This window comes from Corvus moneduloides, chromosome 14 (assembly GCF_009650955.1).
Source record: "Corvus moneduloides isolate bCorMon1 chromosome 14, bCorMon1.pri, whole genome shotgun sequence".
In the NCBI taxonomy this organism is placed as follows: domain Eukaryota; kingdom Metazoa; phylum Chordata; class Aves; order Passeriformes; family Corvidae; genus Corvus; species Corvus moneduloides.
The window spans coordinates 16,571,452-16,598,646 of record NC_045489.1 but is presented as its reverse complement, the minus strand read 5'-3'; the positions used below and the strand labels follow the sequence as shown (position 1 = coordinate 16,598,646).

At 48.8% G+C, this 27,195-nt stretch overlaps 2 protein-coding genes across 15 annotated transcripts in view; one reads left to right on the top strand and one right to left on the bottom strand.

Annotated features, from left to right (window-relative positions):
* Window positions 1–358: 358 nt before the first annotated feature.
* NONO (non-POU domain containing octamer binding) lies at window positions 359–15,650 on the bottom strand. 7 transcript variants are annotated; one of them, XM_032124468.1, is made up of 11 exons: window positions 15,583–15,650; window positions 13,844–14,012; window positions 11,025–11,245; window positions 9,731–10,032; window positions 7,584–7,679; window positions 6,498–6,694; window positions 5,579–5,663; window positions 4,404–4,506; window positions 3,013–3,055; window positions 2,600–2,709; window positions 359–1,400 (listed from the first exon to the last, which is right to left on the bottom strand). In XM_032124468.1, exons 2-11 carry the CDS (start codon window positions 14,001–14,003, stop codon window positions 1,263–1,265), a joined length of 1,455 nt encoding a protein of 484 aa, XP_031980359.1. In that variant the 5' UTR covers window positions 14,004–14,012; window positions 15,583–15,650; the 3' UTR covers window positions 359–1,262. The 7 variants fall into 7 exon arrangements, with proteins under 7 accessions (XP_031980359.1, XP_031980360.1, XP_031980361.1 ...); XM_032124469.1 differs by having other exon boundaries at window positions 1,263–1,400; window positions 11,025–11,218; XM_032124470.1 differs by having other exon boundaries at window positions 1,263–1,400; window positions 13,889–14,012.
* Window positions 15,577–27,195, top strand: part of ZMYM3 (zinc finger MYM-type containing 3) — a 32,898-nt gene continuing 21,279 nt past the window's right edge. Inside the window, exons 1-3 of one of the 8 annotated variants that reach the window (XM_032124464.1) lie at window positions 16,144–16,261; window positions 16,661–16,734; window positions 25,644–26,543. In XM_032124464.1, coding sequence (XP_031980355.1) covers window positions 25,658–26,543 — 886 coding nt within the window. In that variant the 5' untranslated portion in view covers window positions 16,144–16,261; window positions 16,661–16,734; window positions 25,644–25,657. Of the gene's footprint in view, window positions 15,661–16,141; window positions 16,262–16,568; window positions 16,735–16,779; window positions 20,411–25,643; window positions 26,544–27,195 lie in introns of those variants that run through there. The other 7 variants (XM_032124462.1, XM_032124466.1, XM_032124465.1 and 4 more) reach the window with 7 other exon arrangements.

Here is a 27,195-nt window from a genome sequence, read left to right as displayed (position 1 = left end):
ACAGAGCAGAGACAGACAACTCTGTACTCTGCACCTGAGACAGGAACTGAGCTCCAGGCTCCCAGCAACACACGGACAAGTTTTGCACCTCGCCTCTCTGCATCCACAACAGACACGTCCCAGGTGTGTCAGCAGCTCCCTTTCCGTATTCTAACCTGATGAAGTTGAAGGTCACATTCCAACACACAAATGAAACTCATTCTGTGAGAAGGAAAACTGTTAGAAAATTCTCAGGGGTTGCACACCCTCTTTACAGAGCTATGCAAGAACAACTTTCATGCCATAACCTGAAGCTTCATTAAATTCAATCCACATGTAGACATCTGTACTAAAAAAACAGAAGAGACAAAACACCAGATAAAAAAGGCTTAAAATCCACTTTAATAATGCATTCCTGTAACATTCCTCAGACAAACTCAAACTTTTTAGTGGGACAATTACAGTTTGTGTTCAAACAGTTTACACTAAATGAAAAATCTTGTAGTACTTCTACACAAAAGACAGGCAAGGTTAGGATTATACAAACATTTGTTTCAGTTAAATCTTCAGCATGAGATACAGTATCTTTATCCAATAGATTGTACTTTACTACCAGTAAAAACAAAAGAGATACAACACGTTATCAAAAAAATCCATCCGAACAAGAACCTCCCAGCCATACAGGCTGCACGACTGTCAACTACTTCAAAGAAACAAATGGTCCAGGTAAAAAGAGTAGCTAACAAGTTAGGAGGAAAAAATTAAAAAAAAAAAAAAAAAGAATAAGAAACAAACAGAATCTCCCCCAATTCACTACATGACGGATCATTTGGAGCTATATAAATTTACAAAATCATGGGAGCTGCAAAGTACCCAAACGCTGCCCTAGCTCTCCAGAGACTTCCCTATGCTCTTAAGCAAGGTACACTACACTAAAAAAATGCCAAGACATACTGAAACTTTATCTAATTTAGTCTCATGATTTCAGCTACAAATAGGAAACCTGGAATAGTCAAGGCATTAGGGTCCTTGCAAGATTTTACCGTTACTGAACCACGGCAGCCTCCCAGAATCCATTTTTCACTTTGAAATTAGGAATGCACCACATGTAATTTTCTAAAACCTTTACCAGTCAGACTGCACTCCCCTTGTCGTAGAGTGGCTTTACCAAAACAGGCCCTAATTAACTATCTTTAAAATGTCCCCCCTCCCCCCCAAGTTGAACCCTGTGTGGCCTGCCAAAATTTCTTTCTTTGGGGCGTACAGGGGATAGCTTAATCCTGTTAGTATCTGCGACGCTTGTTAGGGCCAAAATCCCCCCCTGGATTTCCTCTGTTGAAGGCAGGCGGGTTCCCTCCCATCGCTCCAAGGCCTTCCATGGCTCCACCCTGGCCGAAGCGGTCTGGAGGTGGTGGTGGAGTCTTGGAATGAGGACAAATGCAGAAGGCACAGGGAGAAAAACAAGGAAGAACAAAGGGCAGTTAAAAGCCATTTGAGTTGATTCAAATTCTACCAGGATTCCACAATTCCAGCTGACCTCACTGCAAGCCTTCACCCCACCAAAAACATCCCCACAGTCCCAAACCTGGACTGACAGGACCATTGCAAACAAAGTCCCTTTCCCCACACAACCTGCAGTCAGACATACTGGGACAGTGTGCACCACCTCACAGACTAGGGCCCTGCTGAGCAGTAGGTGAGCCATCTGAACTCCCCTTTCCACTCCTGGCTTCATCTTCCCCCTTAATTTCTATGTGTAGTGCACATTCCCTTAACATCAGCTGCTTTGCATCCCTACCACTTAGGTACAGAAGCTTTTAGATAAATAAAACTGTTCTTTATGACAAAAAAATATCTGCATCGTAGCAGTCATGAGACAGAGCAAGAAGTCTGAGTAGGAAGGTTTGCAGGAAAACTGTTTATTAGACCAGATCATAAAAAACACTGAAGGAAGATGAACTTTAAGGACAAAATTTACTATGACTGCTGCTCTTTGCTGCTGACTACAAGTGCTGACACTGTGGGAGGACCAATCCTCCGTATGACAGAGAGGAATGACAGATGCCACAAAAGCCACAGTCTATTGCAAAGCCCTGCAGTAAAGTTCAAAACTAAATCAAATAGAAAAATTTTAAAAAGTTAAATAAATAAGCATAACCTCCGTTTATTCTTTGTCTTGACCTCCTAAGTAAATTAGCTGAACTCATTCTAGCCTATGAGCACAGGAGAGAACTGTTTTCAGAACTGGTGATGAACAGAACACTCCTGAAAGCTTGGCTTTATGCCTGCAAAAATCTACTCACAAAAACCTCAATTTAACAAAGTGCTTCCCAATAGGTCATTTAAAAATAACCATATATTATTGCTAAGATCTTTCTAACAAGCATTTTAGCACTAGCTGTCTTGGAAGTAAATTAAGCAGTTATTAGACTTGGCTCAATCTCCTGAAAATTATCAGCTAGTAATAAGGCAAGATTAACCACTAAAGATTTCAGCAGGAGTGAAGCAACAGGTTTGGGTAGATAAAAAAGCTTCAACTTCACCAGCTAGTGCTTAATACTGGAAACAACATAATCTGCATTTGAAAGGTGTGCACAAAAAGCAGATGGAGATACATTACCATTCCCATGGCTCCATCAGGGATCATAGCTCCAGGACCAGCAGCAGGAGGTGCAGGAGCTGGGACATTGGTACCACCCATAGCTCCTCTATTGTTCATGCCAATGGTACCTGGAAAAGAAAACTGAGGAATAGTCCTGGCACACACACACAATGACTGGGGTCTGCCCCATGCAGGGACAGAGTCCCAGTCTTTATTAACCAGCTTTGCACTATGAGGTCAAGACAAACTGATCCTGCTTTACAGCATGTTATGTTTCCTGTCACATGAATACTTCCTCTTACTAGCCTGGGAGATTAGTTTGACTGAGTTTCTAAATAAGAAGCCAATAAAATGAGATCACTGAAAAAAAAAAAAGTGCAGATTTTGTAAGAGAGGAAATGAACATGCACAGGAACAAAGAATACTCTTACCTCCCATACCCATCTGTCCCATTCGCATGTCTGGTGGCTCCCTCTGGAAAGACAGACACTCATTTCAACTGATAATCAGGCTTTAAAAAAAGGCAATTATACAAATTCAATGAGTTCTGAGGATTTACTACTGAACAATGTGTAGAAAGTAATTCCCAGGATAAATCTCAAAGACAGGAGCAACCTTCACATGATAGCTGCTGAATGAACAGGTCTTATGTAAAATATCTCATTCTAAAAGATTGTTTTTCAGAACTGTAATAAAACATTCAGCAGCAAAGCTACACATGCAGACTTTACCAAAGATATCTTTATGGAAAGAAGTGCTGAGCAGTAGTGACACATTAGATAGAATTAGTTTTGCTACTCCCTCAGCATAGCTAAGAAGCTTTTCCTGTTGAAAGAAATGCAAGCTTACATAAAGACATGGTACTGGGTCACTTGCATTAAAATACCATTTAGTGAGTTCAATTTCTCTTTTATTAACCAAGCATCAGGAACACCTGTCACAGATCTCTCTCACTGCAAAACCAGGAGCACCTCCTCAGCTCACTGAGGGCACTACTTTTTTCACAGTGGTAACTGAAGACAGATTTCACTTCATCTGTAGTCTCAGTGCCATTATTTATCATACAAAGGCAGTATTATTTAGAGGAATCAGGATTTCTGCTGCACAAGGAGAATATTCCCACACTTGGCTCAGCCATGCTTTTGGCCCTTTTGGTTTGACATATATTTAGCTATTTTGCCTAGGGGCCAGGTTTTCACTAGTAAGCACTAAACACTTGCCCCCCTCAACTGCATCAATGCCATTACACCACCTGAACAGCCCTACAGCTGCCTCCACAATAGAAGGTGGCTGGGACTGGAAACAGATTGCAAGGCATTTCTCTATAGAACCAGAGATATTGTTATTAAAAGGCAGGTTACCACACAGGTTACACTACAAAAAAAAATACTTGACCAACTGACTTTTAAGTACAAGCATACACCATGCCTGCAGCAATGCCTCAAGTTGGGATAATTTTATCATGACTAAGACAGACTGCAGGCTAGGGATATAGCCAGTCATATAATCACAACAGGGTTCTGCTGCAGTGCTTCAGGACAGTGTGTGTTGCTGTTAGAATAAAACTAGTCAGCATACATTTTCCTGTACAGCAAGACAGCTACAGAGAGTCCTACCTGAAGAGCAGTGGAACAGAACCCGGGGATTTATAGTTTCCAGGCTAAACTGTATTAAGATTGGAGGGAGTCAATAATTTAGGGTAGAATGCACTACTCATGTACAGTCCTCCAACCAAGTTAAAAATCCACAGACAGCTGTGCTGTGGAAGGGAAAAATCTACTGTGAGTGTACAGATGTAATGGAAACGTAGAAGCACTCGTACCGCATCAGCAAAATTCCCTTTAAAGCCTTCCTGCTGGCGTCTCATCATCTCCTCTTGCTGCCTTCTCATTTCCTCTTCACGGCGCCTGCGTTCCTCCTCTTGCCTGTAAAAAAAGGTCCAAGGATAATCAGCACAACATACACCAACCACCTGCATCACTGTGTTGCAGTGCTGCCTCATGGATCTTGATTGGAAACTTTACACTTCAAACTTTCAGTTTTGAGGAGCTCATTGTAAAAAAAAAAAAAAAAAAAAAAAAATGAGATACTTGTGTGCATGTGTCTCATGAGGAGCAACTGAGGGAGCTGGAGGGGCTCATCCTGGAGAAAAGGAGGCTCTAGGGGGACCTTATCACTCTCTACAACGCCTGAAAGGAGGGTGGAGCCAGGTGGGAATCAGTCTCTTCTCCCAGGTAACAAGTGACAGGATAAGAGGAAATGGCCTCAAGTTGCACCAGGCAAAGTTTAGATTTGGTATCAGGGAAAATTTCTTCACCAAAAGGGTTACAAAGCATTGGCACAGGCTGCCCAGAAAGTGGTGGAGTCACCATCCCTGGAAGGATTTAAAGGATGTGTAGATGTGGTGCTTAGGGACACGGTGAGCTTGGCAGTGCTAGATCTACAGCTGGACTCACTGATCTTAGAAGTATTTTCCAACCTAAATGATTCTATGTACACAGCAGCTCCCAAATGCATGCTGACTACATGCAATATCAAGCTTCAAGCCTGACAGCTCTCAAGCCCCTTCTATTACACAAATAGTCTGGCAATCCTCCTGGAGCTTCTCAAAATGACCCCAAGACCAGGAACTGCTACAGTGGAAAGAAAAATCTCTGAGACTAAGTTACTCTTCAAATGAAAATAGAGATGATGGAATGGGATTTCCCAATCTGCAGCGCTGAAGCCACTAACTCACAGCAGAGATTTTGGTTTTTCTATCTGCCTCATTAAAGGAGCTTAAATGAGAGACAAAACTGTGAAGAAGCAAATACTAATCAATTGGAAGAAACTCCTAACTCTTCCATCTTAAACCAGCTGTGCCCTATGAACAAAAAGGCCCAAAGTAACAGCCACACTTTAGGTAATAATTAAATTGTCACAATGAACAATTAGGTGCAGTCAAGAGGTGTTTTATTCCACTATGGATTCACAGCATTTCACAACCTGCCCCCTTACCTGAGTTCTAACTGTTTACGTTTTTGTACTTCTTGGTTATGCAATTCCTCCATTCTCCTCAGCTCCTCCTGGCGTCTCATTAAATCTGTGTAAGAAAGACAACAGCAAAAAACACAATCAAACTCTCCCATGCCACTGCCTATGAATTCCTGAATGAGAACCTTAACACACAAGAGAAGAAGGCTGGAACAGTGAAAATAGTGGGGGGAAAAAAACAACCCAAAACTCAAAAAAAAAACCCTTCACCAATACAGTAACATCTCTCCGTGTTAGGTCCAACAGGATTCAGTGCCAGGTCCTGCTCCTGGGTCACAACAACCCCCTGCAGCTCCAGCCTGGGGCAGAGGGGCTGGAAAGTGTCCAGTGGGAAAGGCCCTGGGGGTGCTGGTCAACAGCAGCTGAACATGAGCCAGGTGTGCCCAGGTGGGCAAGAGGCCAGTGGCACCTGGCCTGTCCCAGCCATGGTGTGACCAGCAGCACCAGGACAGTGACCGTCCCCCTGACTGGGTACTGGTGAGGCCACTCCTCAAATCCTGTGTCCAGCTCTGGGCCACTCGCGACAAGAAAGACATTGAGGGGCTGGAGCATGTCCAGAGAAGGGAATGGAGCTGGGGAAGAGTCTGGAGCATGTCTGATGGGGAGCAGCTGAGGAGCTGGGGGGGCTCAGCCTGGAGAAAAGGAGGCTCAAGGAGACTTTATTGCTCTACAAGTACCTTAAAGGAGGTTAATGGTTAGACTTACTGATCTTTTCCACCTAAATGAATTCTATGATTCCATTCATTTGCTGCTACCATGCTTGATTACAAGACAAGCAGCCACGATGGCTCACCTTCAGTGGTCTCTAGCCAGTCTACTGAGCCACCCACTCCTGGATGGTGCAGGGCCCTGTTCCCATCCGGTATTTATCTCTGACCGGTACCTTGCCGCATGAGCATCACTTGGTGCTCATGGCGAGCTGCTTCCATTTCCATTTCCAGCTTCTCTCGAGCTTCCTTGATGTTGCGATCTACTTGTTCCTGCTGCTGCTTCTCCATCTCTATCAAAGCCTTCCAACGCATGGCATATTCATATTCAAAGCTGCCAGGCTGTGCAAACCGAGGAGGCTGCTCACGCTCCCTGTCAAACAATGAAGAGCTAGTGAATGCTTCAGGAGAGCAAGGAGGAACCAAGAAAATTCCATTTGTGTGTCAAATGCAGTAGCAGGCCCTTTTAACAGTTCACTCTGCCTGAGACATCAGTTTGTCTGCTCCTCAGGAATCATCTCATTCCTGCATGGAAGCTGTCCTCCTCCATAACAAGCAATGACACTGCTTTCATAAGACACCAAGAGATTCTGGGTAAGGAGATTCAGAAATACCCTTGAAAGCAACAGCCTTTGCTCCTGCTGCACATCTTATGGACAGATGCACTCCAGAAACAAACAATGCCCAAATGTGCATGTTATTTTCACGCTGCACCTGTAGCACAGGACTATTCTTAATTCAGTCACCCACATCCTGAAGCTCTCACCTTCCTTACTTGAAAAATTCATGAGCTCACATGGTTTGCTAATGCCAACTGCTCAGATCACAGGATTCCTACTTACACTGGGAAGCCTTCTAAAACTCTGGTCTTATATCTGGATAGCTCTACAATCTCCTAATGCTAGTCACATAATTCCTTAAGTTTCTATTGTGGGTTCAAGTGTTTCCTACATAGACTTTCTGTAATACTTCCCAGGGAATCTCATATCATCTGTGTTATCTCAAATTGACTTTATTTTTTATTCCAAGAACTGAAATGGACTTATACAAAATATGAGAAGGCTACCAGTCTTATCCAGGAATGTGGATTCAAAATGACTGTTTTCTTTCAGCCAATCATGGCAAGAGAACAGTGAATGGAATTCTCCTTCCAAAGTCAGGCCACATTTACTGAGAAAAGGATGACCTGATGAGCCACCCTTCTAAGACTGAGACACTAGCCCACAGGCACTCTCATCTCCTGTTGCATGCCAGGCACATACTTGTGATATTGCTGGTTTTTGATGACTAGCTTCTCTGGTAGACCCTCCTCATCATCATACTGATCCATGGGCTCCACAGTGACAGGCCGAGGGAATCTGTAAAGAAAAGGTGAGGTGCTCTCAAGAAAATTCAAGAACAAGCTTGCAGTTGTGGAAAGCACATGTACTAAGTCCGAACTTACACTGCTTTTAGCACTGCTCAAAGAAACTCAGAGCAGCTGCGGATCTCAACCAACGTGAAACCAGAAATCACTTTGAACACTCGTTTTTTCCTTTTTTCTAGAATAGGAGTGGAACTGTTGATCAAAATCTCCATTTAATCCAAACCAAAATTGTACTGAATTGTAGCTACTGGTTCAAATTAACAGCTTAACTGGAATCTGACATGCTCCAGTAGGATCTACCCAGCATGAAGTCTTGTCTCTAGAGTGGCACAAGTCCATCTGTGCCTTTTTAAGGCCATCTAAAGCAGAGTCACTACACCACTCCTCACTGGAGGCTGCAGGCTGTACCATCCAGTCATACTCTCCTGGTGAGGCCACCATGTGCTACTGTTGCTTGGCAACTGTGCTCTAGGAAGGTCCACTGGGCCCCTGTCTGAATTTCCACCCCCCAGGGAATCCACTGGTGCAGTTCACAACAGACACTGCAGATGTGTGCTTCTGTCTTCCTGGCTTCTGCTTGCAGAAGTAAGTATTGACCTGGTCTCTGAATCAGCTCTCCACCACAGCACTGACACTGCTCATCCCCAGCACAAAGCAGCACCCCAGCTTCCCGTGAGCTCCTCAGTCCCATGTGCCAGGACTGGGGAAATGAAGAGATGATCCTGTTGTGCCAAGTGGCAATGGGTACCCAAGCTCCAGCAGCAAGGCAGGATATGGAAAGCTAAAATCCCTTTTCTCAGCTGAAGATCCATAATACAGCTTTTTGCTTTGATGTGACATATTCCATTATTAATAATCTTATTTTCTAACATGAACCAATTCAAACAGTTTATCTAACTTTCCTGTCTTGAACTAGGACAAACCAGAACAAGTTCAATCAAAACCAAACCATAACTAGAAAGGAACAACAGACTTGTTTGTGGTCCTAGGTACCAGAACCTAATGTACTGATAGCTATAAAGAGATTGAATGTTAACCTAAGTTATACATTGCTAGTGATTAGTTTTGCATGATCACTTCTAAAAATCTGTTTTCATGGTTCTTTCAGGTACAGACTTCTGAATCAGCAAAAGCTCTCTAGCAGTAATCCTCCTGTAGAGCACTACCCACTATGCTGGTATCCTCAAGGAGTCACAGGGAGAAAAACAGGTGTTAAAAAAGAAATAAGCAAAACCTGCTTTTTGAAACTGAATGTGCTTGTGTACAGCTGTGCCATTACATATCCACAGGAGGTGTGAAGCACAAAACTTTAAAAATTACTTTAAAAATGAGCAATATAGCCCCATTTCAGGAAGTGTTCTAGTCACAAATTCTAGAAGCATAATACAAAATATACAGTAATTTTTTTTCCAAGAGATCAGAAATGGCTCCCTCTTAACAGAGCAACAAACTGCTCTGTGGAATGCAACTGGAATTGGTTATTTGCTTGAGCAAGTTCACATAATTATGAAAGAACATGCTTTTCTGCCTTATTACATTGAAGCACAGGGGAAACAGTTTATAATGGTGAAAACTCTAAACAATCCAATCTATCTGATCAGCCTCGCCAACAGATCCCATGCCCACAGTGGCATTCCACCCCAGCAATGCATGCAGCCAAGCAGAATCCCATCCCAAGACTCTCCCCTTTAGTGACCCGCAGTGTACAATTAAAACACTTGAGCTTCATTTCCAAACAAGTTATACGGATGGCCTCTGAAACAGGTCCTGTTCTTAAAGGCTGCTTTAATTGCCCTAAAGTTGTTTTATGGAGAAAGAGTTTATTTGGAAGTTTTATGCACTTACCCCACTAGCAGCTTCCCAGAAGAAAGTTTTCAGACCTGAGCTTCAGCACAGACTGTCTCTTGTTGGAACAAAGCTAAATAAAGTTCTCCCCAGGCCAATCCCCTACCACCTCATGCCCCATCTGTCCCACTGTGGTGTTAAGAACCAGCCACCCAACCTGCACATGCCAGCAGAGCACCTCTCCCCATCTGCACTTACGTAGTTAGCAGGAAAGACCCATCACTACATCTATCCAGCGCTTTCCTAGCAGCAGGCTTCCCTGAGAACTCCACAATGCCTTTCCCAGAGGATCGTCCTCTGTCATCCACAATAACCACAGCCCTTTCCACCTGGCCAAACACTGAGAAGGCTTCCTCCAGGAGCTCATTGGACACAAACTGAGGCAGGTTCCTGACTGTCAGAGAGGCGCTGTGGCAGGCAAAGCGCACTCGGAGCTGCTTCCCACGGAGAGGCATGTTGTCGAGTTCCACCTTGGCAATCTCTGCCAGAGTGCGAGTTTCCTGCAGATAAAAACAACCACCATTAAAACTCCCAGTGAGGCACGGAATTAAACACAAGCTTATTTCTCCATAACATGTACTTCTGAGAGAAATAAATGATTCTCCCACAGCTTGGTAAGAAGTGTGCCAAAAAACCACAGCTATTCCTTATCATCAGTGACTGAACAGGCAGAGCTTGGGGGCGGGGAGGGTGAGAAATATGTAACAAATGCGTAAGTTTAGTCCAACAGCCAGTATGAACAAGGCAAACAATGAAATTATCATTATCACACAATTATATTAAGGCTACAAAGCACCTTTTTTTAAAAAATAAATACATTTTAAAAAATAATCAAGGTTCAATGATTAACCAAGTCTGATAAGGAAATGCTGATGGTATGACAACCTATGAAAGACCTTCTATGCCATTTTCACACCTTTCCACTCATTTAAGTCACTACCAAGCAGTTGCACTACATGAAAACAGCCCAGACATGCGTGTGGGAACCTCATCCGCTCACCTTGGGGCTCTCAGAAAGGTGGTGCATGACCCACAGAAATCTGAGAACCACTCCATGGTGGTAGCTACCCCCCTTCCAGACACACTTCAACGTGACCATCTAAAGATCCCCTACCTCAAGAGCATTAATCACTCCAGGAATACTGCATGACAAACTACGCCCATAGGAATTCCGTACTCCAGAAATGGAGAAGTTCACTTTGTCTATAATAGCATTATATTCCTGTGGGGTTTTTTCTGCTTTCTACCAGCTGATTTCAGAATAAATTCATCAGATCTCTCATAACTCCTGCCACAAGCTGCCTAAATTCACATTTCTTTTCATAACAAGCTCTAGACAAACCATTTGGAAGCTAATCCCATATTCCAGTTACTAAGATTATCAGCAGGTTTAATCAGCAAGACATCTGAACACCTACTACTTTCAATTAGCAGTACTGCTCCAGTGTGAGCCATCACCACAAAAACTCCCCAAAGGTGCCAAGTCACTCACCAGCCTGATAAAACCAAAGCCTTTGTCCTTGTGTATGAAGACTTCCCCTGCCTTGCCATACTTCTCAAACAACTTTCTCATCTCTTCCTCTGTAATATCTGGGGGCAGATTCCCCACAAAGAGGCGGCTTCTTTGGGTGAAGGTCTTTTCACCGGGTTTCCGGAAATTCTTCAGGTCAATAGTCAGGCCTTCATCTGAGGGGAATAAGGTACACAGCTGCTCTACAGTTGGGGGGATAAATTTTATTAGGTTTCATCACAGTGACCACAGAGACACAGGATAATACAGGTAACACCACCCGTTCACCTTGGTCTTAAACCTCTCCAGCCATCTCTCCAGCCACAAGGGGGATTTATTTCAGAATGGGCCCACAGTTTTTTTTTTTTAAAGAAAACTGAACCTCATTGCTCATTAATACCAGCAAATGACAGTCTAGAACGGGAGAAAACAACACACTGCAGCTTGAAATAACATGAGATATTTCACTCAAACTTTTTGAGAACTGGTCAGGATAACCGGCCCAGAAAAAAAATCAACTGTAGTAACAATACCGGATGTTGCTACTACAACACAAAGAATTACAGAAAAGCCATAGTTTAGCCAGAAAAGAGATTTTTGCTCAAAAATACTCCAAAACAACTCCAGGTATCTAGAAAAATATGAAAATAAGAGCAAGTTTTGTTCAGACAGATAACATTTCAGATAGCTGTCATTCTATGAGATGGGTTTCAGGGTATGGAGTTCTAAGCTGAAGAGAAGGCTGGAATAGTGAAAATAGTGGGGGGAAAAAACCAACCCAAAACTCAAAAAAAACCCCCTACCCCAAACACCAGCCATATAGGGGAGACCTCGTAAAAATTACAAGATCAATTACAAAAAAAAATCTCTATTCAGTAAATTATCCTAGAAGAGATTTATGAAGTTGGAAAAGACCTCGAAGATCAAGCCCAAGGTTAAAATGTTTTCTGAGATATCCAACAGAAATAAACACAAACAGTAACATTCTCAAATCCCCACATGCATATACAATCTTTAACCCTTAATTCAACAAGAGTCCAGCATGATCCTGAAAGCTCTGTTATGTGCCAGACACAGGGGTGGATTTAGCATCACTTTATCTTCCTGTGCCCCATTTTTCTTAAACACACATGGAACTTCACCACACAGGACTATAGGGCACAGAAAGCAACTCCTTTGCTTTGCAGAGGACACAAGTCATGGTCACACATATGAAATAAACTGTGAACATAAATGGCTTGATTCCAGCTACAAAGCAGGGCACTGAATGAGAAAGACTGTCTATGCAAAGACAATGCATGCAAGACTCTGCAAGGACAACCCCTTTATAAGAGTAAGCACAGCTCCATAGCTAACACTAAATAACCAGACTCAGAGAACAGAAGAGTACCTAAAGAAGAGTAGTGAGAGTAAGTTATCTACTTCACACAGCAAAAGGAGCAGGAGTGAAATGTTTTGCCTTGTTCACAGCATTACCGTATTTGGGGATCAATTGCAAGGCCTGTGGATACAACAGGAGGTACTTGAATAGAGTTACACTCAGTGGTACACAGAGTACCACTGTTCTGCCTCAGGAGATCCATGCAAAGGAGTGAGACACAGTCACTCACGACAAGCTGATCCCTGTGGGAATTCCCCAGTACAGCTGTACTGTTATTGTTTTCAACCTGACTGGAAACGACTGCTCTGCCACCCTTGTCTGTTATTGTCTGGGAACTGATAAAGAGCCTGTTCAACTCGACCCCCTAATAAAAACATCCAGGACATTTACCAGCCCAGTATCTTTGACACAAAAAAAAACCCCACTCGGAGGAATCACACAAAGTGCATAGGTGACTTCCATACGTTTTTGTTCTGAACGGCCAAAGTATCCAAACTTAAAAAAAGAATCCACATCTAATAAAACTAAAGCACTTTTTCCCTCCCAAAAATGCTAACGGCGGTGAGACATCGCCGTACTTCTAAACTATCAGGTTAGATCAGTTCGGGCCCCTGAAGCTATTAACGTGTCCCGTCCCAGCTCACAAGCACACGCTTTGGAGCGCCAGTCCACACAGACCAGGAAAACCCGGAAACCCGCTGAGGCAGAACGGCTTTAATCAATGTCAACTGGCGCTTGAATAGTAAGTAAAGCCGGGTTTCTCCTGGTTCCGCATTAATAAAAAATTGAGTCTTAAGGGGTGCCTGCACATCGCTGTAATAACGTTCTCACTACAACAACCTTTACCGAGAGCAAACTTACTTCTCTAGTAATCTAGTAACTGCTCTTAAGCTTAAGTTTCCAGTTTCCTAAGGAAACCTGCACTGAGAAACCATCTGTTATGCCCGAAGAAAAAACAGGAACCCGACAATGAAAGACAGACCTTATTATATTCGCAGCGCTTACAGACACACTGTCAAAAACGCAATGACTTCCAAACTCTAAGTAGTCTTTTCCTAAGATTTTGAGACAAAGAAGGAACCTCTATATCACTGCCCAGGTTTTGGAAACTCAAGAAACTTAAGAACGCAAGAAACGTAACGAACAAACGCCACGGGAGCCGCGTGTACCTTCGAGCGGACTGAGCAAAACCAAAAGAAAACCCTCAAGTACAACCCAGGCGCAATTAAAACCGTGGTTTCCAACAGGGGGAAGAAATTGATATAGCAGGAGATGCTGCAGCCTGCTTGAGGACCTAAGGATTTATTGTTTAAACTCGGAAAACCGGGTTCTTTTTGTTCCTGCTGAGACCTGTTGCACCCCGAGGGCCGCAGCTACCCCGAGGTTTCCCGCTGCACCGAAGCGGTCGCTCAGCGCCTACCCAGAGCGGGGCCGGGCGGGCCCCCACGACGGGCCCGGGACTCACTCTGGCTGTTGGCCTGCTGCCCGTTCGCGGGGATGGACGGCGGCGGGTGCTGCTGGTGCTGCTTGCGCGGAGCGTGGTTCTGCTTCTCCATGTTGAACCCCTTGTTGCCCTGCATCTTCCCCACCTAAAAGCAACACGCGCACGGTCGGGAAGCGGCCCGGAGCTCGGTCCCGGGTAGGTCCCGGGTAGGTCCCGCCGGCCCCGCGTGCAGGGGCGGGGCGGGCCGCGCAGGCCGCGCCGGGCCCCAGCGGCGACGGAGCAGAGCGGGGCCGAGCCACGACCCTGCCGCCCCCACGGCCTCACCTGGCGGCAACACCGGACCGGGACACGGACACCGGGACAGGCACCGGCCCCGGACACAGACACCGGGACGGAGACGGGCACCGGGACCGCGGCGGCCCTGAGAGGAGAGCGCGCGGCCGGAACTCGCGCACCCTAACACGGCGCCCCTCTCCCTGAGCTCCTATTGGCCGCTCGGCGCCCGCCACCGCGCCGCTAACTGGGCAAGCCCGCCGTCACTCACAGGGGCCGCTGTGGCGGGGCGGGACTACCCGGCCGTGCACAGATCCGATTGGCCAACAGAGGGGCTGCGCGCGCTGCCAATCACGGCGGCGGGCACCAAGCTTGGGTGAGAGGCGAGTGGGGGACAAAGGGAGAGCCGCGAGCCGCCCCGCGCGCGCCGCGCAGGCGTGCTGCGGGCACGCGGGGGCCGCGCGCTTTTAAAGGGCCAGCGGCGGCGCCGAGCGCGTGCCGCCCCGCCGCGCCCCGCGACGTGCGCCCGGGATGGCACCGGGGCAGTCCCGGCGGTGGGTTCTCCACCCCGGCCAGTGAGCACCGCGGCCTGGGCAGCGCTGGGGGCGCCGGTGTGTGCCGCTTTGGTCTCCTCCAGGTGTCCTCCAGCCCTGTGCCCGCTCCTTGCCCCGTCCAGCCGCGGGCTCCCCCTCGTCCTCTGGACCCCGCTGCGGACGGGAAGGCGGCTCGGCAGAAAAGGTCCCGCCCTGCCCCTGGGAACACACCGGGCGCTGTGGGAGCGCGGCCGTATCCTGCCTCGGGCAGGTTTCGCTTCACCGATTTGCAATAAACCCTCCCGCTTCCCGCCGCCTCACCGGTGCAGGTGCCGCGGCCCCGCGGCCAGCGCGCTCCCCGGGTGCGGGACCCCCGGGAGGCTCACAGCCCGCGCGGAGCGCCCGCTTTCCCGCAGCTCCGCCGCCCGCTCCCGGCTGTGCCCCCGGGTTCCAGCCCACGCTCAGCCCCGGCACCCCTGTGTGCCCGCAGGCTCGGAAACCGCCGGTTCCTGGGGGCGGGAGCGATGGAAGAGCCCCCCAGTGGAGCGGGGCGGCCAAGAGCTGGGTGCTGCCCCGCTGAGATGGAGGGGGCCCGGGTCCTGCCGGCCCGGGAGCCGCCGGGGATGGGAGTCCAAGCCTGGTGGGGCGGAGCAGCGCCGGGGGCACGGATGGAGGCGGGAAGGGGTAGGGGTGCCGCGGGCGGCAAGGCCGGGTGGGCGCTGTCGTGGCTGGCGAAGGGCACCCCGGGCTATGTGCAGCGCTGCGGGAGCGCAGCCCGGGGCACCGGACGGGGATCTCGGGTGAAAGCGGCGCCGGGAGTGGGGGCCGCCGGCCCAGGCGGTCCCTCCCGGGGGCGGTGCCGCGTCCCGGGCCCCCGCGGAAGCCCCGCCCGGCCGCGCTGTCACTCACCGCCCCGGGGAGACGCTCCAGCTTCGGGGAGGCGGTGGCGGCGCCCGGGCTCGTCCGGGTGGGTCCCCCCGCGTGCAGGTAGAGGCCGTGGCGGCGCGGCCGGGCCGGGCCCCCCAGGACGGCAGCGAGGCCGGGGCCGGGAGAGGCGGCAGCGAGAGGGTTAAAGGGGGGGCGGGGAGCGGGGTGGCGAGCCCATTCCGTGCGATCCGCTCCGTGCTTTGCGGGTGGCCGCGCGGGCACCGGCGGGAACCGGGGCGCCCCGTTCCGGCCCCCGCCCCCCGCCGTGCTCCCCCCCCGCACCTCGCCGTGCCCCGCCAGACCGCGGCCGCCGCCCGCCCCCGGCTCCGTGCTGCCCGCCCGCCTGGACCCGCTCCGCCAAGCGGATCCGCCCCAGGTTTTCCAGCTGCCCGACGCGGTCCGGGCTGTCGCGCCGATCCCGCGCTCGAGGCTCCGCTCCGCGTTTCCGCGGCAGCCGCCCGTGAGCGAGTCTCGCGAGCCCAGGCCCCACTGCGGCCAATGGAAGCGCGTCCCTCGCTCCGCGCAGCCAATAAGGAGCCGCCGCCGCCCCCCCGTCGGGTTGCAGCGCGGTGAGGGCTCCGAGCGGCGCCTCCATTTAAAGGGGCCGCGACCCGAATCCGGGTTCTGGGTAGAGCGGGCGGCGCAGCACCGGGAGAGCCAGGTACAAGCGGCGGCGGCCGCGGGCGCGCCCCGGCGGCGTCCCGGGAAGCGCGGATGAGGCCGCGGGGCGGTCGCGGGGCCCCGCGAGGAGGGGGCGGGGCGGGCGCGTGCGGCGCGGGTACCGGGGGTGGGGGGAGGGTGAGCCCCCCGGGGAGTGGGGTGGGGGGCTGCGCGCGCCTTGCTGGAGGGGGCGTGGCCGGCGCCCCACGAGGGGGCGTGGCCGGTGCCGCTCGCCCCCTCCCCGTGGCGGCCGCTTGGGGGCGCCCTGCGGCGGGTCCCGGCGGGGCGGGGGTGGGGGGGGGAGCCCTGTGCGACCCTCGCCTCTTGGGAGCGCGGTGTGGGCTGCGGGTCTCCCCGGGATGGATGGGGAGTCCCAGCCTGACCCCCTACCCCGGTGCAGCTCCAGTCCAGTGGAGACTCCAATGCGACCTTCGCTCCGGTGCGGGGGAGGCGGTGGTCTCTGGACTCGTCCAGGTATGGCTGGGGATCGCACTTGCCTGGTCCCCATCCCCGCCTCGGTCCCATGGAGACCCCCATGCGGCCCTCGCTCTGGAGGGGGGTGATCTCTGGAGTCATCCGGGATGGATGGGGAGCCCCCATCTGACCCCCATCCCCGACCCGGTACAGAGTGCACCCCGTGCCCCTTGCAGTGGGGAGGATGGCCCGTGCGACCCTCGCCCCTTTTGGGGAGCGGTCTGGGCTCTGGGTCCCCCCACTGTGGCTGGGGAGCCCACCAGCCTGACCCCCATTCCCACCCCGCTTCCATAGAGACCCCAGTGAGACCCTTGTCCCCGTTGCGGGAGGTGGTCTCTGGGTTCCCCTGCGATGGATGGGGAGCCCCAGCCTGGCCCCCCTCCCGGGCGTGGGTTGGCGTAGGAAGGCACCGTGGGCAGCCCTTGTGGGGGGCGGTGGCTGGATGTGCCTCCCAGCCACATCAGTGCCTGGGCACAGGCTGGGCCCAGGGTTCGTGGCTCCTGGGAGCCCCTGGAGCGCCCAGCCCAGCGGGGCCTGTCCTTGCTGCGGGGCCGTGCTGAGCAGTGGCAGCAAACAGCCCTGGCACCCTCTGCCCCAAAGCTCTGCCCTGGCACCTGCCCAGGCTTGGCTCTCCCTGTGTCCCCAGGGGCTCGGCCTTTATGGTGTTGTCACCACGTGCAGGGGCAAAGTCTGTGGGGCTCAGCAGCTCTTGCTCTGTGATCTGGCCAGTCCTTCTGACAGCCTTCCCCCTGTGTGTGGGGGGGTCTGGAGCCTCCTCAGGGCCTGGTGGATGTATGTATCCCTGGACACCATGTGCTGCTCTTGAGGATCTGGCCCCATGAGAGAAAGGTGCAGCCCCATGGGGCTGAAGCTGCCTTGGGCTGCTGCGGGAGGCCCCACTCTGTGGAAGCCTCCCCATGTGGGCAGTGTAGCTGTGGCCAACAAGGTGTCCTGGGGAGCATCAAGTACCTCCTGTGTGGTTTGTAGAGGTGGAAGGAGGCCTGGCGAGGCAGGGAGCTGGCTGTGGTGTGTGCCTGGCATGGGAAAAGGCCCTGGCAGTCAGATATGCTTGTGTGGGCAGAGGCAGCACTGGACGTGGTCTGTGTCAGGTGATGGTGGAGGATAGGATTTTTGACTGAGTGCTGAGGGATGGTTCCTGGAGTCTCTTTTGATGAGGATGAGAGCTGCTTCATTTGTGCTCTCCTCTTCTCCTGCTGTGCTTCCAGCTATGGCTTTTGTTCTAGGCTATAACTTCTTTCCCTTTCATTGCAGCTGCAATCCCCAAGAAAACTTTTAATCTGCATTTTCTTACCTAACCCTGCCTATCCTGGGATCAAAGCTGGTGATAAGAGCATAGCCCTGTTGTTATTGTGAGCTCAGCCTTATTAAAGTAATATCCACAGTGTACAGAGCTGTAACGACTAACCTGAACCTCACAGCTCTGTGGTGCATATTTGCACAACCTCTTTTCTCTCTGCACCTGCTCACATCCCTCTCACTGTGAGTGCCTTTTCTTTGGAGGATGACAGTAGCAACAGATTCTTCCACATCTCTGGCAGCCAGAGCAAGGGCCCAGGCCGAGCCCATGGCCTCACTTTGGGAGCAAAGCCCCTTGTGTGATATCTTTATGGATGTCTTGTGGTCAGTGATGCTGGGATGTACAACTCTGATGGACACAGACGGAAGCCTTGGTGCAGAAGGGTTATGGTGAAAGCGATCCAGTGGAAGTATGGAATAGGCTGCAGCTGTGACAATGCATTTGTTAGCTTAGCAAAGGCAGCACTAGCAGGGTTTCACTGGATTTGTGTTTTAGTCTCAGTATCGTGTTTTGTTAACTTCTTCCTCTGCTGATGGTACACGTCAGGAAATGGCAGTGTTTGAAACCATCCTCACCAGTCCTGCTGGTCGTGAGCTCTGGTGGTGTCTCCTGGCCACTTGCTTTGAGCGTGCTCTGCTGGCCCAGCCCTGGGCAGCCCAAAGGGAAAGGAGTTGGTCTCTAGACGGGGTGAGATACTGCTCTGTTCAACACAGCATTACCCAGGGCCAGTTTGAACAGCTGCACATGAGGTGAGGCCTCCCAGCGCTGAGATCCCTCCCCAGCACTTTGGTGGCAGGCACCTTGCAGAGGGATCTGGGACTGTCAGTGAGGCAGAGGAGACAACTCACATTGTGTTTCCAGTATTTTGGCTCTGCAAGGCCTCTTAAGGAAAATGAGATGTTTTGCCCTCAAAGATACATCCTCTCAGAGACTCTGCCCTTTTGTCTTCTCTCTCTTCGCTGTGCAGTAAGGTTTATTCACAGAACCACAGACAGATTTGGGTTGTACGGGACCTCTAGAAGTTTCTGGTCCAACTGACCTCCTGCTTGCAGCAGAGCTGACTTGAGGCCTTGTTCAGGGCTTTGTCCAGTTGGGTTTTGAGGACCTCCAGGGAGTCCGTGGCCTGTTCCCAGGCTGCAGCACTCCTCTGGAGAGTCACCTGCTGTCCTCTCCATTTGTCTGTAGCTGCTTGTGGGACGTGCCAGAACTTTGTCAGGTGTTCTGATGCCTTCCTGCAGCATTTGGGCAACAGGTAGAGAGACGTGATGACCATCTGTTTTTTACCACTTCCAGGTCTTTTACTTTTTTTAATCATTGTCTTAATATCATTAAGGCACTTTGGATACACACTGCTCAAGCATGCTGTACCTCCGAGTACTTTTTGTTGTGCTTCTGATAGTACTTCCAAAGCTTTTTTACCCACTCACCCCCTTCCCATGTGTTTAACACTATTTTGGCTGTACAAACACCAGGAGAATTTTCTCTTGGACTTGAGTGGAGTTGGTTCTTGAAGCTGAATTGCTCTCCAGATAGCATTGCTGCTAAGGGTGAACTTAGACTTGTTACTCCTTTCTGTGTTGCAAAGCCTTGGTACTTAGTGCTTGGGGAGGATCCTGGTCTTACAAGATGTGGGGGGATCCAAGCCATTTCAAAGTGCTGCCAGGATGGCATTCTGGATGGATGAGGATGCTCCTGTTCGCTGTCTTAGCATTTACTGCTCTGGTTAGCAGCAGATGATGCCGAGATTGAGGAATGTTGTCAGTTATATTTGAAGTGTTGCAGGGAATCCCTGGTAAACCTAATTCCAGGCAGTTCTGTGAGATTTCTGAAAATTGTCCTTCTTGCACTTTCTTGAAACTGAGGTGAAGTTTCTGGAATGCAAGCTCAAAATCCAGTTTGGTCATTCCTGCCTTTGAGGAATTTACAGGAGACTCGTGGTTGTGTTTTGCAGCACCAGCTGCTCAGTGCTGAAGGATTTAGGCTTTCTGGGTTCAGGGTGACTGTGATACTACATTTGAGGCCTGCAGCCCTGAGCTTGGGCTCTCGCTGTAGAAAAATCTAGTGGTGATCTCTCCTGGCTTTGGGACTATCAAGAAACAATTGCTGGAGTCTTGATGCTGCTGGTGATGTTCTGGAAAGGCCCTTTTTTGCCCTGTGTACCAGTTCCTGTTTTGTAGACAGTCCCAGTCACACGTGAAGACTGGCCTGAAGGGGATGTGGTGAAAGATGCTGCAGTTTGCACTGATTGAGAACCAATAATACATTTGGAGGTGAGACAACGTTCACCAAACCCTCCCTGCAAAGCACAAGCTGAAGGACTTGACCAGTGGCATCTGCAGGAGCTGTAGCTGACTTGGAGTGAGTCACTGCATGTAAAACCTCAGAATCACAGAGGGCTTACAGATCCCATGGTCAGTTGTATAATCATGTGTTTATGAGCTTGTCTGACTTTGATTTCCAGCTTTTTGCGTCCTTGTGTGCATTTGTCTGTATCTCCAAGGAGTTGTCTGCTGTAGATCTTCTTACCTTGTGTTTTTTTTGAGATGGGTCATGTCTCCCCATTTCTTTTCAGTGAACAAAGTAAGTTTAGCACTGGAGGGTGTTTTCTAAACCATGGCTGATTCATAAAGCAGTGGGATTCTTGTGTCACTCTGTCAGATTTTTTTAATTTGAAACATCTCAACTCTTCCAATAACTGTTATCAAGTGTAGCCAAGAATGAGACAGTAATGGTCTAACATGGTCCTGTGTGCAAGTAGCTCCGTACTGCATGTCACCAAGTGGGCTTTGTGCTCTTTGGAGACTGAGTTTGCAGCTCAGAGAGCTGCCTCTCCAAAACCACTAGTAAGTAACAAAATCCTTTCTGCTCCTTTCTGGAGAATTTTGGCTGGACTGAAACCTGGTCCGTGGTAGTGTGCTTAGTTTACTGGTGATTCTTTGTAAATTCATTTGAGTTGAAATGAGTTAACCAGTATGTAATAAAGGTTTGCAGTGTTTGAATTTAGAAAGCTATCAGCTGTCCAGATAAACTGAGATAAGTCACAGCAGAGAAGTTGGCTTTTGCTGTACTCACCACTCAAAGAATAGTATTGTTAATGAGGATACATTGACTGAAACCATGCTGGTAGGACATGATATTACTTCCTTAATGTTTTATTGATTGGACACTGTTGTTTTTGTTGAGAAATTCTAGGTTGGGTGTTACTGTTTATTCAAAAATTTGGCACAAAACACTAGAAGCTTCGTTCCAGAACTCTGCTCAGGTCTTACAGGCCTTGTAGATGGGAAGTGGCTAAAATGTTGATTTAAGTGTCTTTTGTAGTTACTAGTTAATTATTTTCGTATTTCAGATGATCTCTAATAGTGAAGAAGATAATTCTTCAGCCTTCAAAAGTATTGAAAATCTGAATCCACGTCCATGAACAAAAGTCCAGGACCCAAGCAGTTGGTGTTCCTTTGCTAGAGGAAAGCAGTAACTGCATGGCTGTGGGATTTTTTGTGGGCTGTAAAGACTTCTGAGATGTTCATTTCATTGGGAGAGAGTAACAGCAGCATTTTTTCTTGCTGTCTGTTTTTAATTAAATGTTTGATGGTACATCCTCATTTCTGTAGGTGGGCCACATATTCCCCTCCTAATGGTTACCTGAGTTACAGCACCACTGATGTCTTTAATAAGCTGGATAAAGTCCCAGGTAGTCAACTTGGATGTGCTGACGTGTCCTGGCAGAGATGTTGCACTTTGAACTTCCAGATCTGAGAGAAGATCCCATGTTCCCCCTCTTTGGCAGAAAGGGCTGGGCAGGTCTGGTAGCCACAGGCACTGAGTTTGGCAGCCAGTGTCGTGTTCTGTGCCAGTCCAGCACACCTGGGGAGGACCTTCAGCTGTCCCATCACTCCTCTGGAAACGCTTGCACGCTACTTGGGAAGCATTCTGCTGCAGGCTGTTGTGGAAGAGACTTTGCTCCTTCAATTTGTTCTTTCCAAGAATATATCTGTTACTGAATACTCCAGGGAGTACTTACTCCTAAGTGAGGAGTTTCCAAATGGAGCAGTCGTGTCTTCTGTGAAGTGCGGGATTTCAGCACACAGCCTCCTCTTGCTTTGGCCAAGTCATGTTGCAGTGTACTCTTCTTGCTGTCAGTTATGTGGCTGGAAAAGAGGAAGATTTCGAGCAGACCAGTGACCAAACCCTAGTGACTGAGCTGTGCATTTGCTGCTCCTGGAATAAGAGAGGCCATGACTTGTGGCGGATCATTTCAGCATCTGCCAGAAACAATAAGCTATTCTGCTTCTGCTGTAGAAAGTGAGAAAAGACTTTACCAGAGATAAAGTGCACGCTCTGTTTGCAGCTTAACTCACTGTGAAGCTTAGCAGAAGGCCCAGACGAATCTGACTGCCTGGGGCAGACAGAAGTAGAGCTTCTTACCTTGCTGCAGCTGAGCAGCTCTAATTTCTTTAGGTTGAGTTTGATTTCAGAGCAACCCACAGAACTGGAAAATACCATTCTTTCCTGTTTTGAGAGCTGCCTTCCTCATCCTTATCAGCTGGTAGTTGAAAGCCACTATAAAGAATTCATTCTCAGGGACATTCCGTGCTTTCCCACTCAGACTGTTTGTCAGGATCACCTTGGGTCCAGCCTCAACTCTTAACTCCATCAGCTTTTCCACATTCTTCTAAATACATCAAGAGTTGGCATTCATCTGCCCTGTATCACCTTGGAGCTCTGCTGCAGTGGTTGAAAATAAACAAAAGAAAAATACTTTTGAAAACTAAATGTTAAGCCGCAGAACTTAAAACCACTGGAATTTTAGGAGGTCCAAAGTATAAACTGGTTCAAAGTGGGATTAGGCAGATTCACAGAGGATTTGCCCAGTACAGACTCTTAACAGGGACATTGTCAGTGCAGCTCAAGCCAAGTGGTTCTTCAGCAGCTGAGTCCTTGATTGGAGGATGTGCTGAAGAGGAACATCCTGTTAGTTGTGTTTCTTACACTCTCTCACCAGGTATCCATTCTTGGTGTGAATAGGAACAGGATATTTGAGTACATGGTCCTTTTGCAGCAGTCCTTAGCTTTGCACATCCTAAGAAGAGGTTTTGGTTCCTTCAGCAGAACGTGTGAGCTTTTCTGCTGGGAGGATTCAGACAGAGCTGATGACCCTCGAGCACAGGGGCTGAGCGCTGTGCTTCCAGTCAGAGCGTGCGAGCAAGTGCTCTTACTGCAGCCTTGCCTCTGCAGAAAGGCCTGTCCCAGCCACATCCCAGTAGTTTGGAGTTGCCTTAATCTGCAGAATACTTGTTCTCTCTAGGACTTTTCTGTTGGTCAAGGACGTTGCCATTAAGTCAGAGTTTTGTCTTGCATTGTGATGCCCAAAGTTTGAAAGCAGTGTTAAGGTGTACACTGTTAAACCAGATGCCTTTGGTCCACTTGTAGAGCACATGAGTTGCACAACAAGTTCATAGATTGTTGCTTGCATTATCCTCTGAGAGGGAATGCCCAAATGGATTTCTTATGCTCCAATATTTCCAGGGTCTATTTCTACCAAGCAAAGACTAGGCCAGCTGAAAGTGACAAATACTTTAGGAGTATCACCTTAGAGGTTCATGGCAGACTTGGTGCAAAGTGTCTGAGGTGATTCTGAGGGGCATGCTACCTCTGTTAAATAAACCTATAAATAAATTTCCTTCTTTATCTGGATGCCTTGAGGTTTTTTTTGCTTATTATTGTAGGGTCTGCTGTCTGTCTGTGAATCTGGGTGGGGGATATCTTTGAGCAGGAGACATTGTTCATATTCTGAGCAGCAGGAAAAAAACCTGTGTTTATCATCTTGGGAGGGTTCTCATCTGCTTCAGATCCTTAGGACCTTTCTTTCAGATGTCTTTGTTTCTATTTCACTTTGTTCTTATTTCTGTCAGCCACACTAAAGCATGTATTAGATCCTGTATTGCTCTGGAATTGGCTTATTCTAAAGTTTTGTCTCATCTTGTGACTAAAGTGAACAGAAACACCAAAGTCCTGAGGGGTGGAGCTTGCTGAGCATTTCTAAAGATTACATTTGCTTCAGTTTCTGTTTGTGATTGTGGGAACAGTGCTTTATCTGCCACCAGGAAACAGAAAACATTACTGTGTATTTCGATAAAATAAGGAGGCAGTGGCTTTGAAATCCAGTTGTTGGGTATGATTTCCTTAAATTCCCGCTTGAATAAGTTTCAGAAGTTGGGTACATTCTCTGTCCAAGTATGTTCTGTTTACTTCTGAGCAAACCATTTGTGAGTGAGAACTTGGTTGTCCTTTCAGAGGGAAGGATATAAAAAAAGAATTAAACAGCCATCATCAGTGAAACTATTTCAGGCTTCCTCCTTCACTGATGTATATGAGTTATGCCCACTGTAAGCCCAGATAGACAAGAGTACTGAGTCTTCTCATTCAGAGATTAAAACAGTGCTAAATTTAGAATCTGAATTACTCTGATGGGGAGGGATAGGTTGTTGCCACACCATTTGATTCTAGTGCCTTTTTTGTAGTGTCTGCTTAGAGCCTGTTTGGGGACATGATGTTACTTCAAGTCTTACACTGCCTTACCACTTGCAGACTCCAGGTCCTGCTCCCTTTCCCTCTTTGGGTTTGTCAGCCATTATCTCCTTGTGCGGATTTAATTCAGTTTTAGACCATATTACTTGCCTCATCACAAAGTCTTGACCTTTCTGTCTTATGATAATGTCGACCATGAGGAGCTGGGCTGTGACTTTACCTCTGAGGTTGGCTGTCTGCATCACACCTTCCTATTCAAGTGTACTGTTTGTGCCCTGCAAAGTCACACTGGTCTTTTTTCCTGACTCTGCACTGCATGCTTGTGTCTACCTTGCTACTTGTTCTTCTTATGACTGCTTTTAACGTCAGAGCTTTACCACCTTTCTTCTTGCCACTCTCCAGAACTCCTCCTAGTTCTAACTTAAGCTTTTGTTTGTTCCATGTCTGAATATTAGCCCACGTAGTTATGGGGCTATGCAGTAGCTGTAGTTACACTACAACATTGTTTATATCTGTCTTCTTACAAGATTAATGCATCTTGTCATCCTGTGTCTTGTTAAGACTCAGACTTCGGGGCTTGAAAGGAGTTATTTCTACCTTTGTGTTCAAGAGAAAAAAGGTATTTTAAAAATTAAAGATGTGTTAGCTCCGTAAGAACAGATCAGGAGAAAGGACAGACCAGATTATTTGGATAGGGAAGAAGGCAGGGGTGGGGGTATTACTGCAGAACATCAGTGAGGAGCCTCCTGAACTGGTGCTCAAGTCATTTCTCATACCCCACTGTGTTATTTAGCATAAGCCAGTCTCTTTGCTGTGCTGTGGTGAGGTGTGTGAGGGCTGTAGAGTTCCCAAAGGTCTGTTGTACCAAACTACTGTATACTGCTGCTGACTTCTGTACCCTCACAAGGAGAGGTCATTGACATGCTGGTGTCTGGTATCCTGGTTATGGCCTGGCAGCATTCCTGGGCCTTGTTTTACTCCAGCAGTGCTCAGAAGAGTGGGCAGTTCATGTTCTGTGTTAGACTGCTTTTCATTAACTTGCAAGTCTCTCTCTCATTTCCAGTTCCCATCTTCTAAATGGATTCCAGCGAATTTTCAGGATCTTTGGACCCCCTGTCCTTGCCTGACAAACCACTCATTGGTGATCTCCCTGCTGACATGGAGTTTGGTGAAGATCTCCTGGGCTCCCAAACAGCTTCTACCCAGGAAGCTTCAGTTCTTCAGCCCCCTGGCTGGGATCAATCCAAGCAAATGACTACAGACGAGGACTTGGACCTTGTAATGAAAGCAGACAGCCTGTCTGATCTAAATAAATCAAATGACCATGTTCTAGATAAACCTGTTGTATTGGATATGCTGGAGAAATCTGATGTCTTAGATGACTTGGGTAAAACTTCTGACTTGGTGGAACTAGGTAAACCAGAGGCTCTGGATGGGCTGTGTAAGGCACAACCTTCCCAGGGCGTGGAACGTGGACCGGCAGACTCCTCTGCCCTGTCTAGAGAAGCCCTTGGTCCAGAAACAGGGAAAGAAGGGGAGGATGCACCAAAAAATTGTTCTGGGGATGTAAAGGAAGATGGTGCTGCTGCTATTCCTGCACTGTCTGGTGACAATGCCCCTGAATCACCCCAACAACCCGTCTCTGACTCCGGGAACCTCAGCAGTGCCTCAGCCACGGAAGAAACCACAGCACAGTCCTCGAGTCCCACAATGCCCCCCCCACCCCAACTCAGTCTTAAACAAACAAAAAAGATGAAGTTGAAGGCACCAAGGAAAAGCTCACCTGTGCAGAGGGAAGGGCTGGCAGGGGAGGCAGAGGTGGAACTGAGCCCAGACAACAGAACTGCAGCTTTGCCCCCTGAGCCTGTGGAGGAAAACCGGGCAGAGGAAGGGGATGCTAATGGGAAGAACTCACTTAAAGAAAACAGTGTACTCAAAGCACAGGAAGCCTTACCACCAACAGGTAAGTTGTTGGCTCAGCAGAACTTGGCTTCCTTTTGCTCAGGAGGTCATCCAGCTACACACTGTTGAAGCTGGAGTCTGCTTTACCCTCCAGCTCATCCTCTGCTGTGGAAATAGCCAGCTCTTCTGATGGTCTAGATTTGGGTAAAGCCTCTTGTGTAAAGGGGCTAATGTTCTGGTGTGCACAAGCTCCAGCTCCGGCTTTCATGGTTTTAACTAATTTTTGGTGCTTGTGGAAGCAAGGAGCTTCCCCAATAAAGCTGTGGCTGCACATCAGCTTAGCTCACACTCTTCATCTCTGGAGTCTTTGCTGGAACTGAAGGTCACCAGCAGGTGTTTCCAAGAGGTGAAGTGCCTCTGCCCAGACTGGCCATCCCCAGGAAGTGCTTAGTCTTGGTCAGAAGCAGTTGGAGGTAACTGCCCACCCAGCCTGCCTCCCCTATGCAGGGAGGTCTCCCCCTTACAGGCTCCTCCCAAGCCGCGTGTTTGGATCTGCAACTACAGGTGGTGGGTTTAGGAGCCTTCCACCACCAGAACTGTACTTGGTAGCCAGAGCAGGCTGAGGCTTCATGTGCTGACTGACCCAAAGGGTGACTGCGTTTGGAGAACACCTGTGCTACTCTCTTGGAGAAAAGCAAGATGCTAGATGCAAG